We start from the raw sequence: 19,879 nt of genomic DNA on the forward strand, positions 1-19,879 counted from the left end.
TCACTTTAATCATAGAAATGGAAACTGTCAGTAGAAAGGAACATTGTAGTAATTTATTCTGAAGCCAAAAAAAAAAAAAGTAAGGCAAATCTAACATTTGAATTCAGATTTTCATGCATAATATAACGTTGATATCTAGAGAAGGCAACATTCTGGTTAAGAGATGAATAATTTATGTTTCTGGCTCTGGAAAGGTATCATAGAAAAGAGGGTTTCTAATGGTAGTGACCTAGGATGTTCTAATGTCAAAATATTTCATCATGACCGTAGACCTTCCAGAGTTCAAATAAAAATGTTCTAATTCTACTATTTCCAAAGTTCATTTTATTCTTTATTTTAAAACAAAAAAGAAAAGAGTTAGATTTTCTCAATACCTTTTATAATAGCATTAAACTAATAGCACTTGACACAATATATTCTAGTACTTTTTTTACCCAATTTTTTTATAATTTAGAGGCTATAATTGTGCATTTAAGGAATATTATGATGCAATAGAACATTAGATTAGGATTTGTTCTAGTCTTGTTTCTACTAATTAAAAAATCTTGGGGCTGGCTCTGTGGCCTAGTGGTTAAATTCAGCGTGCTCCACTTCAGGGCCTGGGTTGGGTTGCCAGGTGTGGACCTACACCACTCCACGGCACCTGTGCTGTAGCAGCAAGCCACATACAAAATAGAGGAAGATTGGCACAGGTGTTAGCTCAGGGAAAATCTTCCTCAGCAAAAAAAAAAAAAAAAAATCTGTTGACTCTAAGGTAGGTAAAATACATCATCTGTGGCTTTTCCTTCATTTCTTACGTGAGAGGGAAAATACCTCTTTAACTTTCCAGAGTTTTTGTGCAGATAAAATTAAATAACGTTTGAAAAGCCATTCTGGAAACTCAAAGCATTATATACAAGTAGGTGATAATGGTACTATTTTGTGTAAGACTTTCATAGTGTGACTTTTCAGAGTGGAGAAATTTTATTTACATTTGTAATGTCTTTTCCTAGGGAGTTTTTCAAGCACTTGACTTTTATTGTCTGTTTTCCTGTCTTCTGCCCCCATGGGATTCTGACTAATCTTTCCCTCATTAGTGTTTTCTGTATGCCCATCACTATGGTTGGTGTGGAGGATTCTAAGTCTCCACCTTTAAGGAACTCATAGTCTAGTAGAGGAGAAACACATTTTTTTTAAATTACATCTCAGTGCCATTATTCGTATAAAAGTCAACCCAAATCCCCCAAATCATGGTTTAGACAAAGTTATAGAAAGTCTGAATTATCTAGAGCAACACTGTCAAATAGAACTTCCTGATATGAGGGAAATGTAGCTGCTGGTAACCATACGTGGCTGTTGAGCTCTTGAAATGTGGGTGGTGTGACCAAGTAACTGAATATTTTATTTTAATTAACTTAAATTTAAATAGATACATGTAGACTTGGATGAACTAGGTAGGTTCCTCTCCTTCTGTCCTAGGGGCTGACAGCCAGTCCTAATCAGCCGTTGCCCAATTCTTCTGAACTATGTGAGTGAGCATGTTCCCAAATAGGGTAGTCAGCCCCTGACGAGTTAGAGTTGAAAATATATTGTATGTTGTACATTATTCTGGTACTTCTAGCTTTATAGACTCAGAATTTAAGTTTGTTTGTTTGTTTTCTTATAACATTACAGTTTGGACCAGAAAATCCCTTTAGGACACAGCAAATGGCTGCTCCTAGAAATATGCTTTCTGGGTATGCTGAACCAGCTCATATCAATGATTTTATGTTTGAACAGCAAAGAAGAACTTTTGCCACATATGGTAAGGCGATAAGACTTATAGTTTTAACTTTGACTTCATTAGGAGTTATGTGTGTATGTATGTGTGTGATAATCACCTTTATCTTCTGGCTTTTTAAATTTATTAATCTGAATTCCTTCAAAAAAGGTAGTATTTTCTTATGTACATCTATAAATATTTATACAAATGGAAAGGTGAACTACTATTTTTGGCTGTCATTCTAAATCCACTATGATTTCTGAATACTAGAAATATTCCGTGGTCTTAAGATCTACTTGATAGTGAACAGGTGTTATTGAATGCCCATTACATGCAGATTGCTGTTGAAGTTAGTAAATGGCAGGATAGAGTAAGAGGTTACATTTTTTATCTGATTATACACTAGTTGACTTTACTCTGTTTCTCACATCTTATCACAGACAAGTTTTCTCTTGATCACTGAGGGGCATCAGGAAATAGAATGGCCACAAATTCACTGTGTAAAATAATTACATCCCCTCAGTGGCAGGATATAAGAAAGTTAATATGCATGCAAGGCTGGGAATCCCCTCTAAGAGAAGAGATGGCCTTTATAATGTCCTTGTTGGTAGTTCCACAGATCCTAGGTCCTGGGCACTTACATCAGCTTTGTTCATATCTGGTGGTGCCTTTCATTTCTCTTCCTGTGATCCACGTCTGTAGATAGACAGACACACTGGTCACCTTCTGCTTTAAAGACCTTTTTGGCAGGGATGGGTGAACAAAGTAAATGAGAATGTTTTTATGCCTGTTGTAGTTGTGATCTTCTTTTTGAATTAATTACTTGTGCTGGTGTTTCTTTCCCAAAAGAGTAACTGAAAAAGAAAACTTAATTGTTTTTTACAACAAATTTAATAATCACATTTTTAGACTTCAGCAATGTTGTCTCTCTTTTCTTTCTTAAGTTTTCTTTACAGTTAGAATTCTAATATTTCCCCCTTTTATTTCTTATGGTAGAATTTTTTCGAAGTTCTAAAATTTTTCTGTCCAATCTACCATTAACTTCCATTATTATAAGATAGGATAAAAAAAAAGTTAAGAAAGCAATATCGTGAAATATTATATGTTCTTTTTATATGATGCTTTTTAATAATAGTTATTTTCATTGAAAAGTAATATAAACAAATTTAGACAGGAATGAGAGGTTACCTATAATCCCATTATACTAAAGTATCTACTCTTAGCATTGTGGTCTTTATCCCTCCAAGTCTTTTTTCATATTCATATTTATATTACAGAGCTGTAATCTTTCTGAACTGAACGTTTTGCATCTCTCTCTTTTTTTTTTTTTTGGTGAGGAAGATTAACCCTGAGCTAACATCTGTTGCCAATCTTCCTCCTTTTGCTTAAGGAAGACTGTCCCTGAGCTAACATCTGTGCCAGCTTCCTCTGTTTTATATGTGAGATGCCACCACAGCATAGTTTGATGAGTGGTGTGTAGGCCTGAGCCTAAGAACCAAGCCCACGAACCCCAGGCCACCAAAGCTCAGCACACGAACTTAACCACTATGCCACAGGGCTGGCCCCTGCATCTCACTTTTTATTCAATATTTTATCATAAGCATTTTTCATTGTTACTTTATAATCTGAAAGCTTTTCATTTTTAAGAGCTATATGATATCCATTGATTGGTTCTATCATAATTTACATAATCTAATGTTGGCAAGTTAATTTTTCTAATTTTTAGTGAGTGATGCAAACTGATTTACTGTAAATTAGTTTAGAGGTTTAGTACAAATAGTCTTAGTTATTTATCACAATCTATCCTTGGAAACTAGTTGTGAAAAGATTATCATCTATTAGATCGTATTTCGCCCTGGCAAAGTTATAATTGACTTAACTGTGTGCCAAAAGTCACAGCCAAGATTGTGTACTCCAGAATCCCCTAAGAGACTTCAGTGACGCTTCCAGTCCAATAAAATGGTTGTAAATGCATTGTACCCATTGCTTATGTAAGGGATTTCATGTAAGTATATATGCAGAGCATAAAAATCAACTCTATTGCATCAGGAATTTATTGTGTTTTAGTCTATAATAAAACAGACTTTTAAAGACTTTGTTTTCTTTGACATTAGAAGGGCCTTTAGCAATAATTTAGATAGCTTAAATCTCCTGTAGAACAAAATAGGGGGGAAAAATCCAGTTAAGCTTATACTGGTACCTACTTTCCTTTTTAAGCATTTAAAACTATTTAATTGGCTTTAGACTTGAGTTCAGAAATGGGCTTTTTTTCTTTTTTTTTAAATAACCAGTGTCTTTGCCCGTCCTGTTAGGCGGTGGTGGGCTCGGATACTGGTTGAAGTATTTAGTGAGTTAAAGACAAAAAGTGAAGGTGAGGCTGTACTGTATCCGGCAGCCTGGAATAAAGGGAGTGGCCACTTGCAAAACTAAGAAATGCTCTGTCTCCCTTATGATAATCTTAGAACTGAGAGCAATTTGTATGAATTTAAATTAATAAACTAGTTAACCAACCTCAGGTTTAGCAGTCTCTTTTTTCTTTAACCCCAAGTACTAAGTAAGTATAGCTACTGTTAATTTAAAAGTCTTATAATTTTCTCATAGAAAGTCCTTGTCTAACTTCAGGTAGTGATCTGATTCCTTTCAGAGAGGGAGCGAGTTTTCTCTGACCCTTATGCATGGAATGTAAGGCTATGAGAACTTTCTGTTACCTTCCTTCATTTGCAAAGTACCAGGGAGCAAACCTTACATCTTGCACTAGTGTTACCACGAGACATAAGGTAGATGGCACATGAATTCAGTTTTACCTAAGTCACTCATGTATCACTCTGTGACTGCTAGGTTATAGAACAAACACTGATCCTACTTTTCTTCCCCTTTTTAGGTAGTTGGAGCAATGTTATCATCCAAGTGTATTATTTCTGGAAGATTTGTGTTGTACAGTACATTTAGTTTATCACAGAACTCACCTGTGGAGTCCTTACTGGTGAAGATGGTCACATTTGCTGTATCTTCCCATTTACTCATTGCAGAGTTTTGCTTTTAGCTCCTATTTATGGTGTTTCACCTGCCTTCTCTGTCTCTCAGTGGTTTGTGTGAATTCTTTTGTCATCTGTTCCTCCCTTGTCGTGGGTTCCTGGCCTGCTCCCTTGCTGGTCTTCCTTGGGGCTTCTCAATCAGGTTTCTTCCCTTTGTCCTACTTTCACCGAGAATTTTCTTTACACCAGTCTATGGAACTGAAAAATAGAATTTAAAGTAAACACCTTTAGTTTCACCATAGTTATTATTAACTGAGTTTTAACTTCAATATTAGAAACTCTTTATTAACCTTTTTAAATAATTTTTTAAAATATTCTCCTGAAGATGTCATAATTTATGTAAACATTTCTTACATCATTTAGATTTCAAGTTGGTTCCGGTTTTCACTATTCAAAATGTGGTGACGTATATATTAAACTGCTTTTTAAAATGTGGTGCTGAATATCTTTGTGCATAAAACTTTGTTTTTGGTTATTTTCTTAACATGAATTCCCAGCAGCAGGCCTAAGAATGTAAATGATTTTAAAGCTTTTGTTATGTATTCTCAAATTGCTTTCCTAAAGAACTCTCCCAACTTATACTGCTACCTCCATATATCAAAGTCCTACTCTCATTACCCAAGATCTAGGATTGTTTTTCCTTTGTTTATTTGATAATCAAAATATTCTATCTCTTTATTTTAATTTTATTCATTTGGACTACTAGTGAGTTTTGAAGGTTTTCCCATATATTTGTGACCATTGTTTTTACAAATTGTTTATTTAGTCTCTCTTCATTTATATATTGGGACATTAGTATTAATAATATTAAGGATCTAGTAATAAAATTGATATTATTAGAGCCATTTCAAATAAGACTACAAAGGAAGAAGATAGACATTAACTCCATTGAAAAGATAAAATGGAGAATAAGCTTCAGAAAGATAGATGAGCGTATTTCAGAACTAATATTCACTTATTTGAGACACAGGATAGTAGAAAACTAATTGGACTGAAATTCTGTATTCTTAGAGCTATGTCTAGTTCTGCCACTGGCTGACCTCTAGTAGGACATACAGCTAAATGTTTAACTGTCCTTATATGTAAAGGGAAAATACTATTATCCCCTAATTACCTGGGGTTGGAGGAAGCAGTGGTAATGGTGATAGTGGCAGTAAAGACTTTACCGTGAGGATGTGGAAAAGGAGGAGAGCGTAAGTTCCTTTCCTCAGAAACAACACTGTGACCAGACGAGTTAGGGATGGGTGCTCACACAGTAACACAAGAAGGACCAGGGATTTCTCTTCACTCTCTGCCTCCTACTCCATCCCTCCAAACACATAATGCACTGCCATTTATATAGACAGAAATCTCCTTCAAGATTGAATTACATTCTAGATAAATTTTTATGGTTGAGATGGGGATTTTTAACTTAGGGTATTTTGGTCTAAATTTTATATGAGCCTTATACAGTCTCATTTAAAAAAAACATTTCCAGAAAACTATTCTGTACATCAGAGAGATGAAAGATGAAATAACTCATGGGATTTGAACCTGTGATTTCAGAGATTCTATTCCAAAGCTGCTTTTCTGCCATCAAACTCTCTCCTCTGGCTAAGAATGTATTTTAATACTGAACAAAACTAAATGCAAATAAGCTAATAGCCAAGTGGTTGGTTCTGTTCTAGCATATCACAAGGGTGAGTTGAACACCTACATCCTTAGCTTGTTTGAAAAGTATGTTTGATGACAAATCTTTTTCTGTTCCCCAAAAGAATTCCCTTTTAATCTTTAGCTAGAAAATTAAAATACCTATTTCCACTAGGATATGCCCTTTAAGAAAAAAAAAAACACTAGTACTTTCATGTATTCCATGATTGTTCACGTGGTTTGTGGGCCCTAGAGTGACGAGCCATCCAGCTTTCTTTTGTGAATATGCTGGGTTATTATTAAAACTGATTTTACCAAACATTTATCATGCTAGCACCCCCACTTGAGAAAAAACTGATTTGAGTTAATGTACATTTTCTTAAGTTCCCATAGATCACTGAAAACCACATTTATACGTAGCTATACACTCTTTCACTAGTTGAAAGAGTGTTTCCATATGCTAGTAGATATCCATACTTACTTCTCTCACTAAGGAAATATAAATAATGATTTATGAAGTAGAAATATATTATTTTAAAATTAGGAGAGAAGACTGTCTTTGCTGAGATTGACATTTTCAAAATAATAGCTAGATTTTATGTAGTTCTTCTTACCCTATTTTTTAAATTATTTAATGGTTTATATAATTTGATAAACTGTCACATATTGTCTGTTAAAAAGAAAAAGAAAACAGTTTCTAAGCTTCTGAATGTATATTTTTGTATGTATACGTATATATTTTTAAGCTCTTACAAAACGTAAGACCACAGTTTGATATCTTGGCTGGAGAGGCTCTTAGTAATGTGAGGTCAATATACTAGATTCATCCCATGATGCTTCTTATTCTGCTGAAGTCATTCATGGCCCAGCCTGAGATTTGGGTTAATTGTTCTAAATGGAAACAAAACTCAGGAGAGAAGGATTGGTCCTAAGTTAAAGAGACCATTTTCGACATCTAGGAAGGAAAACATGAAATGAGTATATTTGCATAGAATTAAAATGAATTGTAAATGGCAAAAATTGAGTGAATAATTTGTACTTTTTTCCTTTTAGGTTATGCATTGGACCCTTCGTTAGATAATCATCAAGTGTCTACTAAATATATTGGCTCTGTAGAAGAAGCTGAAAAAAATCAAGGTAATTTATTTGAAATATTTAGTATCAAATATATATGCATATCTTTACTGTCTTTCAGTTTGACTTTAGACAGTAGGAAAAAACTAGTATTCTATTTAGCTCTTGATTTTTTTTTTTTTTTAAGTTGAAACAATAGTGATAGAGTTTAGAGCGATATAGTTTAGAACTATCACCATTTAGAACTTGCTTTTGCCTTCTATTAGGTATGGAACCTGGTAGGGAAGATGGTTGTACCTATTTTCAGGGGTTGGAATGAGTACTTGGCATGGTGCCAATCCTGTAGAAGCCATTCAATAAATTGTAATTAATGTATAGCTAATTTTAGTAGTTTATTTCTTAACACTAATGTCAAGCTACATTTTAACAGCAGAAGAAAATTTCCTTGTGGATGTCTGTGAAAATTGTCTTTGAAGGGTTGCTTTGAAGACTGAGTTTGAATCTGTGTTTTAAAATATATGTTTGTGGTCATATTCATTTTGTGCTTATAAGACAAAGTATCATACTCTAAACACTAACTTGTCACAAAGCTCATCAGCCCATTGGAATCTTCGTAAAGTGCTCATGAAAAACAGAGTATGCCATTTGTATGAGGACACTTAGTAGCCACAGACCCTATATGATCAAGCTGCCTTTGGTATATAAGCTAGATTGTTGTTAAAATTGAATTTTAACAAGCTTTTATTATAACACACAGCCAGAAGAAACTGATTCGAATTCATATAGGTAAACATTTTTCTTTAAATTAGACTTCTACAAGCCACATCTTTATGTAGCTAGGTTCTCAGTTAATAGTTAAATTGTTACTATGACTCCCATAGACCTTTCTTTTTCCAATTTGACAGCTGCACACAGTATGCCACCTCCTAGTGATCAAATCAAAGTCTCAACCAGAAGCATCCTCTTTCCTCTTTTCTTCTTACTGTTAAGTTTTATGATATTAGAGGTCGAGTTTAGTTTGAGATCACTTAGAAAAATTGCCAGACTCTTGTGAACTGTATTTAATTTATATATTATTGCAATACAAGTAAATCAAAGATGAGCTATTACTTACTGTAATTTAATTCAGTCTTTAAATGATAAAGTTTATTTTATTCCTGCTTTCAGAGGTAGCTTTATCATTATTTAGCAATATTAAATTGCTAAGTTTCTTTCAGAAAGTGGTAAAATTCACTGATATAGATCTGTGCTTCATTAAAAGGATTGTGTACCATTGCTGGGTCTTTTCTTTACATATATTAGAACTTGCAAATATTGCATTAGTAAACTTCTTTGCCCAAAAGGTTGACTCCCTTTTGGATAGCATGAGTTGGTGTATCTGGCATATTCATATGGACTTTATGTATTTTAATAAATCTTTGGTCACGTGAACAATCACCTTTCTCTTAACCATATAAAGTAAAATTATACTGCTATTTTTTTTTAGAAGAATCTGTATTTGTGTCCTCTGGGTTTTTTTCATGTAGGTTTAACTGTGTTTGAAACTGGTCAGAAGAAAATAGAAAAGAGGAAAAAGTTCAAAGAAAATGATGCATCTAATATTGATGGTTTCTTGGGACCATGGGCAAAATATGTGGATGAAAAAGATGTAGCCAAACCTTCAGAAGTAAGCTTTGATGTTTTTCCTTGTCAGTTCAGGTGTATGCTGTATCTCTATGAGGGATAGCTGTGTTAATAAATTTGAGATTTCCTCAGGGAACCAAATGACTCATCAGAATTTCTCTGCTTTGGTTGACTGAGAAAATACAGTAAGATTTCTTTGTTTTTCTTTGGAATATTTTTACTTATATTTTTTCTGATTTATTTTCTTCCATACTTTTTAATTAAAATATAATATTCAACAGTTTTTAATAAAAATCACCTTGTTAATGCTATTAAGCTGCCATAGTAGCTGCTGTTCTGATACCAGATACTCAGATAGTAACTACAGAATCAGCCTGTCTATGATTTTAGAATTGATGGTGGGTTTTATTTATTTATTTAAAAATTTTAACAAAGTAATATATCTATATTGTTTTTTAAAAAAAATAATAATATGAAGTATATGAAGTAAAAGTATAGAACCCTACCCTGTCCGTCCCCACCTCCTAATCCCACTGTCTCCATGAGCCAGTCTGTTCTAGGTCTTAGGGATATAGCGATGGACAAGATCAAGGAGATTCTGTATTCATGAAAGCTTATATTCTAGCTGTATCGTACATCCGTATATCTCAATAATATATATAGGCTGCTACTTACTTATTTTAGACATCATTATTAACTTCTTTTTTACTATAAATGAATATTTTCTACTACCCCACCTTCCTTCCACTGCTCCTCCCACAAAAATTGTGTCACAAATCTATAGTCGTTGCTTATATCCTTATGACCATGTAAAACATATTTACTGAAGAACAACATGGTGTGCTAAAATTCAGTTTCCTTTCTGGTACTAGATTTTCTAATTGCCTCGTCTTTTTGCTTGCATAATTAGCATAACACGTTAAATTTATTTCTGGTGTTCCAGAAGGACGGGTTTTCTATAAAATGAGTTTAAAAATCTTAACCAGTTTCCATATGTGTTCAATGCCATTTTGTGATCTGTCGGAAAGTTGACATTGTTACTCCTGGGACAGCATCTGCTGACGTGAAGATGCTGCTTCACCAAAAAGTAGACCTCTTTATAAAAACTTTGTAACCAGCTTTGGCAATGATGGGGTTCTAGAACATCCGTTTTAAAGTTTACTCTTAAATTCCTTAGGAAGAACAAAAAGAATTGGACGAAATCACAGCAAAGAGGCAGAAAAAAGGCAAACAAGAAGAAGAGAAACCTGGGGAGGAAAAGACAATCTTACATGGTAACATATTTTTTATACTTCTCAATTTTTATGATCAACTTTCAGATATTTACTGTCCTCTCTTCATATAATATCAATTGCCCTTACTAATCAGCTGCTGTAATTCATTATATTAAGAATTATGTTGGACAGTTTGCATCCCAAAGAAATTATAGTAGGCCAGGCCCAGTGGTGCAGTGGTTCAGTTCACTTGCACCACTTTGGTCGCCCAGGGTTCACAGGTTCAGATCCCGGGCAAAGATCTACACACTGCTCATCAAGCCATGCTGTGGCAGTGTCCCACATGCAAAGTAGAGGAAGATTGGCATGGATGTTAGCTCAGGGCCAATCTTCCTAACCAAAAAATAAAGAAAGAAAGAAATTATAGCAAACTCTCCTATGTTCTAATAAAAGAGAAAAATCACATGATTAATGCTAGCCACAGATAATTTTTTTAGTGCTAATGAATTTTTAAAAATGATAAAGAAGAAACTTGAATGGTCCACATGTTCTTTCCTAAGATAAAGTTGACTTTTTTTGTGTGTTAGTAGTACCCTAGTCATTTTAACCTTTTGTTTTTAGCCTAAATCAAATATTTCAGCTATCCTCACAGTTTATAGCTGTTACTAAGTTATATTTTAAAAGAATAAACTTTGTTTTTCATGTGAATAGATTAGAGATTAAGACTCTCATACTTATTTTGATTTGTGGAAGGAAATGCATATTCACCAAAATAAATTATAAATATTCTAGAATGTACCTGGTTCATTAATAATTAGTTTTATTTAGGAAATTATATAGTAATTATCTGAAACTCTAAAGAATAATTCAGTTCTGATAATATTGGTTATTCTAATGTTATATCACATATCAAATATTTGGGTTTGATAAAGCCATATTTGGTTTCTTGAGCTCCAGTTTATCTTCAAGGAATCTTTGTAGTTCTGTGGTGCTTGGCAGCCATAACAACAATGACAGCCACCATTTATTGAATACCTACTCTGTGCCAGGCATGCTTTATATACACCATGTTATTTAGTTCCCACAAGTGGCTTTATTGTAAAATCTGTGTTGAAAGTAGAAAAGAGAATGGGAAAAGAACCTGGAAGGGCATAAAAGAGGAAAGCAGGGGAAAAGGGATAATTGATATTTTTTGTTTTGTTTTAACTTTCTGTTTATTCTGTTTTGCTTCTGGTTCTTTGCCAGTGACTTAGAAGGCCCAACTATTGTCTCTTCTTCTCTCACTATAATTATACTGCAGTGAAGTCTTTTTTATATAGCACTAAAGTGTGTAACTGAGTAAAAGAAGTATACATCTTATTTAAAGGTCTGATATTCTCTGGATGTTTAGGAATTCCAAAATAATATCTCTAATTGTAAATAATAGCAATGATTTCAGGCAACTAAATTTTAACTGACTCTTGGTTTTACCATCAGAGTATTATTACTTAAACTTTGATATGGAATGATATCCCTATGAATAAAATGTTAGTTATCATTTTAAGAATATAGATTTTGGGGCCAGCCCCATGGTGTAGTGGTTAAGTTCAGCGCACTCTGCTTCAGTGGCCCAGGTTTGCAGGTTCAATCTTGGGTGCGTACCTAATGCCACTCGTCAGCCATGCTGTGGCAGCGACCCACACATAAAGTGAAGGAAGATTGGTACAAATGTTAGCTCAGGGCTAATCTTCCTCAGCAGAAAAAAAAAGAAGAATATAGATTTCATGACTATGGCTTGTATTCACTGCTTTCCTTTGCGTTCTTATTTCAGTTAAAGAAATGTATGACTATCAAGGCAGGTCCTATCTTCACATACCTCAGGATGTTGGTGTCAATCTGCGGTCAACTGTGCCACCTGAGAAGTGTTATCTTCCCAAAAAACAAATTCATGTGTGGTCCGGACACACAAAGGTAAGCAGTTGGTTGTTTTTGTTTGTTGTAATGCATAATAATGAAGCCAACAGAAAGTTTCAGCTGTTGATATGGAACATTCAGTATTTCTGGTAAACATGTAGGGAAGTGAAGATGGAGCAAGGAAGCCAAATTGAAGGTAAACCTGAGTTGGGCTTTGGAGGTCACCACATGTATTGGTCACAAGTACATTGGTCACTCAGTCTTCAAGGTCATCTGGGTGGGCCATGACATAAGCATTCATGATTTGGTGTCCTGACCCCTTATGGTGGCCCAGGCCTCTCTCCACAAGTTTCTGCTACAGCCTGCGTCCTCTTGGGCACCCAGTCAGTGAATAATGGGCTGCTACTAGCACCAAAGCCTCAGTAATTTTGCCTTAGCTCTTGGGGTTATCACACTTCAGAGAAGATTAGATGCTCCCTGGTTTATAAACTATGGTAACAGTTAAACTAATGCAGAGACGAGTTACTTGAAGACTTTACATGTTGATATTCTTTGTCGTCTGCACTATTCCAACTGACAATTTTCAGCTCTTGGCAAAGAGCAAAGAGACTGAGTAAAAGAAGGATAGGAGTCGGGGCATCAGCAGCTTGGTTGACTAAGAATTCCCTTGGGCGAGGAAGTCAACATTAAAGGTTAAAAAAAACACCTTCAAAAGCTTAGTGTCAGTAAGGGCTGCTTTAAGAATACTAATGAGGGTGATTCTGTGGCATGATTTCTGGAATGAAGAAAAGTAGTAGATTAAGTTGCTTGAAAATATCCTGCCCTTTCCGTGTGTTCAATTTTAGCTGACTTTAGAGTGCTTCTGATTGACAGCTGTGATACCTTTTCATAGGGCGTCAGCGCAGTCAGACTGTTTCCTCTCTCCGGCCATTTATTGCTGTCTTGTTCCATGGACTGTAAAATTAAGGTGAGTTTTCAGTAACAGGAGGAGTGCTGCAAAGCTAGTGCTTTGGTTAAGTCTCTTTGGTTAATTATATATAAATTTGGGTTTGTTAGGCAGGCAGAGGCTAATTTTTTCTCTTAGGCCCTGTGAAGGCAGCCTTTATGAACTGCTTCCAAACATGTTGGTTGAAATATGGCTCTGTGGTCCAGTTCACTAGGCTCTTTTTTAAGCTTCCGTGACTGATTACAATGTAATCAATCCCTTTGGCTTTAGACACATAAACATTTAATCACTAATAATGCATTTTTATAGAGGCTTTGCATATGTAACTGAGTTCATTTGTTCCTCAGGGCCTTTTGAGGTAGAGAGGACATGTGATAGAAATCCCATTTTTAGAGAGTAGGTAATATAATTCATCCTTTTTCTTCTAAATGCTAGTAGGCATCAAGTAGAACTCCTCCCAGACTCTTCTCCCACTTTTTCCAGTCTTGGGGAGCTCTACCTTTAGCTGATGTTCAGCCGTAGAAGGGGTGATAGAGAAAACCCAGTTGCCAGTGCATGTCAACTTGAATATGAGGAAGGCCTTTTAAAAATCTTAAATCTAGGAGAATAGTTCTTATCTTTTTTGTGTCTTCTGTGTCCAGATCATTATGACGGTCAATAAATATCAACCCTATAATGCCATTGGAGCTTGGCAAGTTGAATCGTTAAACTTTTATTCTTTGTAAATAATTCATGGATATTAACAATGTATAAATAAGGCAGCTGCTTTTGATGAGAGCAGCCGTTTAGGCATTTGTCTCTAGTAGCTTATAATGACAGATCAACAGTTTTGAGTAAAAACTCTTAATTTCCTTTAACTTTCACTTTATACAAACTATGTTAATTGAGATTATGGTCTTCTCTTTGACCCGTTAAGAAAAGCATAGAATTCAGTTTAGTTCACTTGTATAAACATATTATGTGTAAGGGGCTGAGGATAAAGAATTATTAAGACGCTATCCCTGTCTGTAGGGTGATCATTTCATTATGACATAAATGATCTTTATAGAGGCAGGCACAAGGTGTTCTGGTTTCAAGGAGGAAGCCTACCTCAATAGGAAGGTAACTAAGTAAAGAGGGGGGAGCGTAGGGAGTGAAGTATGTCTGAAAAGAGTGAATAGACTGAAGCAGCATGGTTGTGCTGAGAACCAAGTTGTGTGCTTGCTGGAGTCTAAAATCTGAGAGAGACACAGAATGACTATAGTCATAGGCAAGGGATCAGCAGGTCCTGGTATGCTGCCGGAACTGAGACTTGATCCTGTTGGCACTGGGTGGCCAGGAAATGCTTTCTATCTTAGAGCACTAGCAGCATTGTTGAGCACTGGATTTGAGGCAGACAAGAGTAAAGGTAGTTTTGAAGCTATTGTGTTGATTCTTTGTAGACATGATGAGAATTATGAGCCTATTACATCTTAGTCTACATCATCATTTTCATACAGCTTCTGTAATATTCATTACTTCAGAAAAGTTAAAAATAAAAAAAAACTTTTAGTACCAAAATGTTATAAACATGGCAGGTTTTTTCGTTTTTGGGGGGTTTTTTTCTGAGGAAGATTCACCCTGAGCTAACATCTGTTGCCAATCTTCCTCTTCTTTTGCTTGAGGAAGATTAGCTCTGAGCTAACGTCTGTGCCAATCTTCCTCTATTTTGTATGTGGGTCACCATCACAGCATGGCTGACTAGTGGTATAGATCCACAGCTGGGATCCGAACCCACAAACTCAGGCCACTGAATCAGAGTGCACTGATCCTAACCACCACGCCACAGGGCCGGCCCCAACATGGCAGTTTTAATAACATTTAATTTTTTAAAAGTACTTCATAATATTGTATAAATAGAAACTTTTCATCGTAGAAAATATATCAAATTATAGAAAAGAACATGAAGGAAATGAAAATTACCTGTATTAGCTCCATCTAAGTTAAGTTCTCTAGATATTTCGATATATCTTTAAATATGAGATTTCAAAGTTTAGTCCGTGTGTGTGTGTGTGTGTGTGTGTGTGTAAGTCTAATCCAAATAGAGCAACACAGACTAGCAGCACCAAGCAGTATGTTTAATGATGTGTAATGCCTTTGGTTAAATCCCTTGTACACACACAGATATGCACACATGGAGCCAACATGTGGCTATTGTTAATGATTGAAAGTTGTGATTTTATCAAAGTCTTGCATTAAATTTATATTTTTGTGTGTTGTTTTTTCCCCAGCTATGGGAGGTTTATGGAGACAGGCGCTGTCTGCGAACATTTATTGGTAATGCTTCTTTTTTCTCTGGCTATAGATCTGTTTGGAAAGACTTTTTAAACTAAGATAACATCGTTGACAGCGATTTTACTACACTCATGTGAAGGAAGGTCTTCTTAGACTTGAGCTGGGTCTTGCAGGGGGAGACTTACTCATACTCCCAGGTGGCTGTGTGAATGGTGGTGCCACTCACCAAGAGAGGGAGTGTAAGAGGATCAGGAAGTTTCAGACTCATTGAATTTGAGCTGCCTTTGGGATATTGAGATGAAAATGTCCAGTAAGCAATTAGATTGCCAAATGTTAAGCTTTGAAGAAGGGTTGGGAATTGGCAACTAAAGCATGTAAAAGGATGAGATTGAGAGAACTCCTAAAGGAAAGAAGAGGCCAAAGAGAGGACAGCTTTGTGGCAGATGAGCCTTTTCGGTAGAGAATACTTTGTTGTCTTTGTCGGATTTCGTGTGAAGGCTAGTTACATTTCTGAACTTAACTGTACCACATTGGAACACTATTTGTGTGCATCGTAGTGCCTCTGTTTTTAGATTCAAGCAGGAGTCCACTCTGCAGGGCTTTGTTATGATCTTAGGACCTCACTGCACAAATAAATACTGCCCGAGACGCTGTAGCCGCCTCCAGGAAGCCTTGTGCGGAGGCTCTCAGCAGGTCCAGGGGAACAAAATGTCTGCTGCAGATGGAGTGGATTTGATTCCCGTCTGTCTCCCCTGCACTGGCAGACAGTTTTTCAGTGGAAAACTGAAAATTTCCTACTTAGGAAGATGATAGCAGCTCTGACCAGGACTCCTGCTATAGAAAAGAAGGCCTCATTGCCATGGCACATACTGCCTGACTAGAGGTGAGGTGGTTCAGGGCTGCTGTGTGCGGTGGACAATTTGTGCCATGCCCATTTTCTATAATTGTACTCGGTAGTGTCAGTCATGGTGGGGTGGTAAAAAATAGAAAAGTTTTTGCTTTCATTTAACCACGTTTTATATGTCCCTGTAGCTTTGAAAAGCCCACCCTGGTTGCCTAGTGGTTAAGGTTCCGTGTTCTGTCTGCCATGGCCCAAGATCATTTCCGGTCAGGGAACCACACACCACCTGTCTGTTGATTGTCATACTGTGGCACTGCGTGTTGATGTGATGCTCAAAGCTGGCATGTCAAATACCTGCAGGGTCATCCATGGTAGACAGGTTTCCGTGAAGCTCCCAGACTAAGACAGACTGGGAAGGACTTGGCCACCCACTTCCAGAAAAATTGACCATGAAAACCCTGTGAATAGCAGCAGAGCATTGTCTGATATAGTACTAGAAGGTGAGAGGATGGCGCAAAAAGAGGGGCAGTTCTGGTTCTGCTCTGCTGTACAGAGTCACAAGGAGTCAGAATCCACTCGACAGCACTAACAGCAACAAAACCTTTCAACAGAGTCGATTGGTCTGGCAAGATTGATTTCCAAGAAAAGCACCTTAAAGTTAATTTATTGTCAAAATGCCATCTTAAAACAAAATAGAAGTTAATGTTTGTTTTCAAAAAGGCTTAGTCTCTGAGATTCTAAATCCATTTCTATGAAATTTAGTAATGTAAGAAAAGAAATATGTAGTTATTGAACAAGGGCTAAAATTTCATGAACTTTAGGTTCAGGGCACCTTGTTTTCATTTCCAGCTTGGTGAGTAACCTGAGTGAACCTCCAAAATGTCACTAGTCATTTCTTTCATTGGCAGTAATTGGCCTATTATGTTTCCTTAAATTCTTGGCTGTTTAGTCATCAGTTGTATGTATTACATATTAAGAGATTGCCATGACAGACTTTCAGAAGAAGATATTAGATCTTTTCTCTTGGTCTTACCTAACGTTATGCATTGGAATCACCTGAGCAGCCTTTTGAAGGGAGTGTGGGGAAAGCACCTCCATTCCCAAGCACACACGTCACTCATTCTAAGTCAGTAAATCGGGACAGGGTTCTGGTGATTTTGACTCAGTGAGTGGCTTGAAACCATTGTTTCATGCTGTTTCTCTTCTATTTTAAGAGAAGATACTTCACCTCAACTCCCCTTCTGTTGTCTCTGCCTTTAGGTCACAGTAAAGCTGTGAGGGACATCTGCTTTAATACTGCAGGGACACAGTTCCTCAGCGCAGCTTACGACAGGTATCTGAAGCTCTGGGACACTGAGACAGGTAAGAGCTCACATACTCATATGTATTTATCTTTAAATTAGCATTTATAAATGAAACAATGTGGGTGGTCCTCTGTGGCAAAATGGTAGCTTTAACTGCTGGTTCTCATACCATTGACTATCAGCTAATATCACAAAATGTAGAGTTGAAACTCAGCTATATAAGGAGGCTCTTTCACTATGAAACTTTGTTTCCACCAAATATGATTTATGAAGCAAACATGTTGATACACAAGCAAATTTGGAATCTTCCATAGACCATTTAATTGATCTTTTTGTTCCCCTACATCACCTGGCATACTGCATTGTGCTTGGTAGAAGCACAATAAATGTCTGATGAACAGAATTAAATTTGATTGCCCAAATTGATTAAACTGTAAATCTGAAGTTCCATGGGCCAATTGGTTTTCCACAGTCACAGACATATTAATTGCATCAGTACATTGTGGCTAATATACTTTTATATAGAAAATCATCTTTCATCTTGCTGAGTTTTAAGATGAGGAAATTGAGGCTTAAAGAGGTAACTTTCCCAGGGTCACGTAACTAGTAAATAGCCAAATTGGGTTCAAACCCAGGTCACTCATGCCAAAGCCCATTCCCTCAGCCTCTTCAGCAGCGCTCCTCAGCTCTGGCTGCACACTGTAATCACGTGGAGGGCTTTATCTTTTCTGCAGTTGATGACACTGATTTACTTCTGAAAAAATTATTTTTAACCATTAAAAATCCCTGAAAAGAAAACAATGTCATTTACAGTAAAGAATAAGCAGGCTGTCCTTCCTCAAAATGTGTTAAGCAGATGATCTCTGGATCTTAATCTTTAAGTGGTTAAATTTATTTTACCTACTTTGACTTGGGTCTTTGGTTTTAGGACAGTGTATATCAAGATTTACAAATCGAAAAGTACCCTACTGTGTCAAATTTAATCCTGATGAAGATAAGCAAAATCTCTTTGTGGCTGGGATGTCTGATAAAAAGATTGTGCAAGTAAGTCTTCTCACAATATTTTCATTAAGATTCCTGAGCTTTATGTTATATCAGGATGGAGCAAGGAATATTAGCTTGTTTAATGTTTGTTACTTTTAGGGACTGCTGATGCCCTATTCTTAGTAGAAAACAGTGAAGTCATGAAAACATGATGTTGGAGACCTTTTCCTTCTCCCCTTTCTGTAATTATGACTTTGTTCATTTTCTTAAATCTGCTCCACTTCTGACGTTACCTCTTCTTTTGTTTGATATACAGTGGGACATTCGAAGTGGAGAAATTGTGCAGGAATATGATCGGCATTTGGGAGCTGTCAACACCATTGTTTTTGTTGATGAGAATAGGAGATTTGTGAGCACATCTGATGATAAGAGCCTAAGAGTTTGGGAATGGTGAGTTTCTATCAGTAGAAAATCTGATTTATATAAGGCAAGCAATTTATAAATTTGTAACCAAAGGCAAAGCCTGATAATATACAACCGTTTGAATATTTTCACAACTGTGATCTCTGGCTTGCCAGTCAAACTGTCTTAACTATTTAAATACCCAGAATATGGGAATAAAAATTTAAGCATGCTACCTTTCATCGTCTTTGGATAGTCTGTCTAGAGGATATGTATTTTGAGTCATTTTCTTCAAGTGGTGAGAAGTTCATATTGTGTGCTGTTTTACGTTCTTTGTTAGGGATCTTACTTGTCTTTGCAAATGCCTGATGAGAAGTGGGAGCCAGAAATGTATAGACTATATTGGTTACAATAGGGATTCAGCATAAGAGCCTGGCCTCAGAACCAACTCAGAGAAAATACTGAAAAATCTCTTAGTTGGTTTTTTTTGAGGAAGATTAGCCCTGAGCTAACATCTGCTACCAATCCTCCTCTTTTTGCTGAGGAAGACTGGCCCTGAGCTAACATCCCTGCCTGTCTTCCTCTGCTTTCTATGTGGGATGCCTGCCACAGCATCGCTTTGGTAAGTGGTGCGTAGGTCCACACCCAGGATCCAAACTGGCAAACCCCAGGCCACTGAAGCAGAACGAGCAAACTTAACCGCTGCACCACAGGGCCAGCCCCACTCTTACTTTTTTAAATGACTGCATTAGGATTATTCAGTACTGAAAACTGCCCCATATCATGACCCCTGCATCCTACCATTCATAGCCTGTAATGGTAGGAAACAAATGTTTTACTTGTAGAATATAATCAGAATATATTGGTTAGTTGTGCTTTCCTAGAGGAAAAAAAAAAAAAAACACTTTTATAAAGTGAAGAAATACTAAAGCTGGTTTCA

At 36.3% G+C, this 19,879-nt stretch overlaps 2 protein-coding genes across 5 annotated transcripts in view; one reads left to right on the forward strand and one right to left on the reverse strand.

The window, feature by feature from the left end:
- The window catches only part of CDC40 (cell division cycle 40), a 48,416-nt gene that overhangs the window by 18,408 nt on the left and 10,129 nt on the right, over positions 1-19,879 (forward strand). For all 3 annotated transcript variants that reach the window (XM_070556786.1, XM_008521290.2, XM_070556787.1), the window contains exons 4-13: positions 1,654-1,783; positions 7,459-7,542; positions 9,006-9,145; positions 10,280-10,376; positions 12,127-12,266; positions 13,102-13,176; positions 15,405-15,450; positions 17,510-17,611; positions 18,482-18,597; positions 18,854-18,987. In XM_070556786.1, the coding sequence (XP_070412887.1) occupies positions 1,654-1,783; positions 7,459-7,542; positions 9,006-9,145; positions 10,280-10,376; positions 12,127-12,266; positions 13,102-13,176; positions 15,405-15,450; positions 17,510-17,611; positions 18,482-18,597; positions 18,854-18,987 (1,064 nt within the window). The remainder of the gene's footprint in view (positions 1-1,653; positions 1,784-7,458; positions 7,543-9,005; positions 9,146-10,279; positions 10,377-12,126; positions 12,267-13,101; positions 13,177-15,404; positions 15,451-17,509; positions 17,612-18,481; positions 18,598-18,853; positions 18,988-19,879) is intronic.
- METTL24 (methyltransferase like 24) overlaps positions 4,821-19,879 on the reverse strand; it is a 124,112-nt gene continuing 109,053 nt past the window's right edge. For both annotated transcript variants that reach the window (XM_070556809.1, XM_070556807.1), the window contains exon 7: positions 4,821-4,974. In XM_070556809.1, coding sequence (XP_070412910.1) covers positions 4,941-4,974 — 34 coding nt within the window. In that variant the 3' untranslated portion in view covers positions 4,821-4,940. The remainder of the gene's footprint in view (positions 4,975-19,879) is intronic.

The sequence above is a fragment of the Equus przewalskii genome, chromosome 9, assembly GCF_037783145.1.
Source record: "Equus przewalskii isolate Varuska chromosome 9, EquPr2, whole genome shotgun sequence".
NCBI classification, from domain to species: Eukaryota; Metazoa; Chordata; class Mammalia; order Perissodactyla; family Equidae; genus Equus; species Equus przewalskii.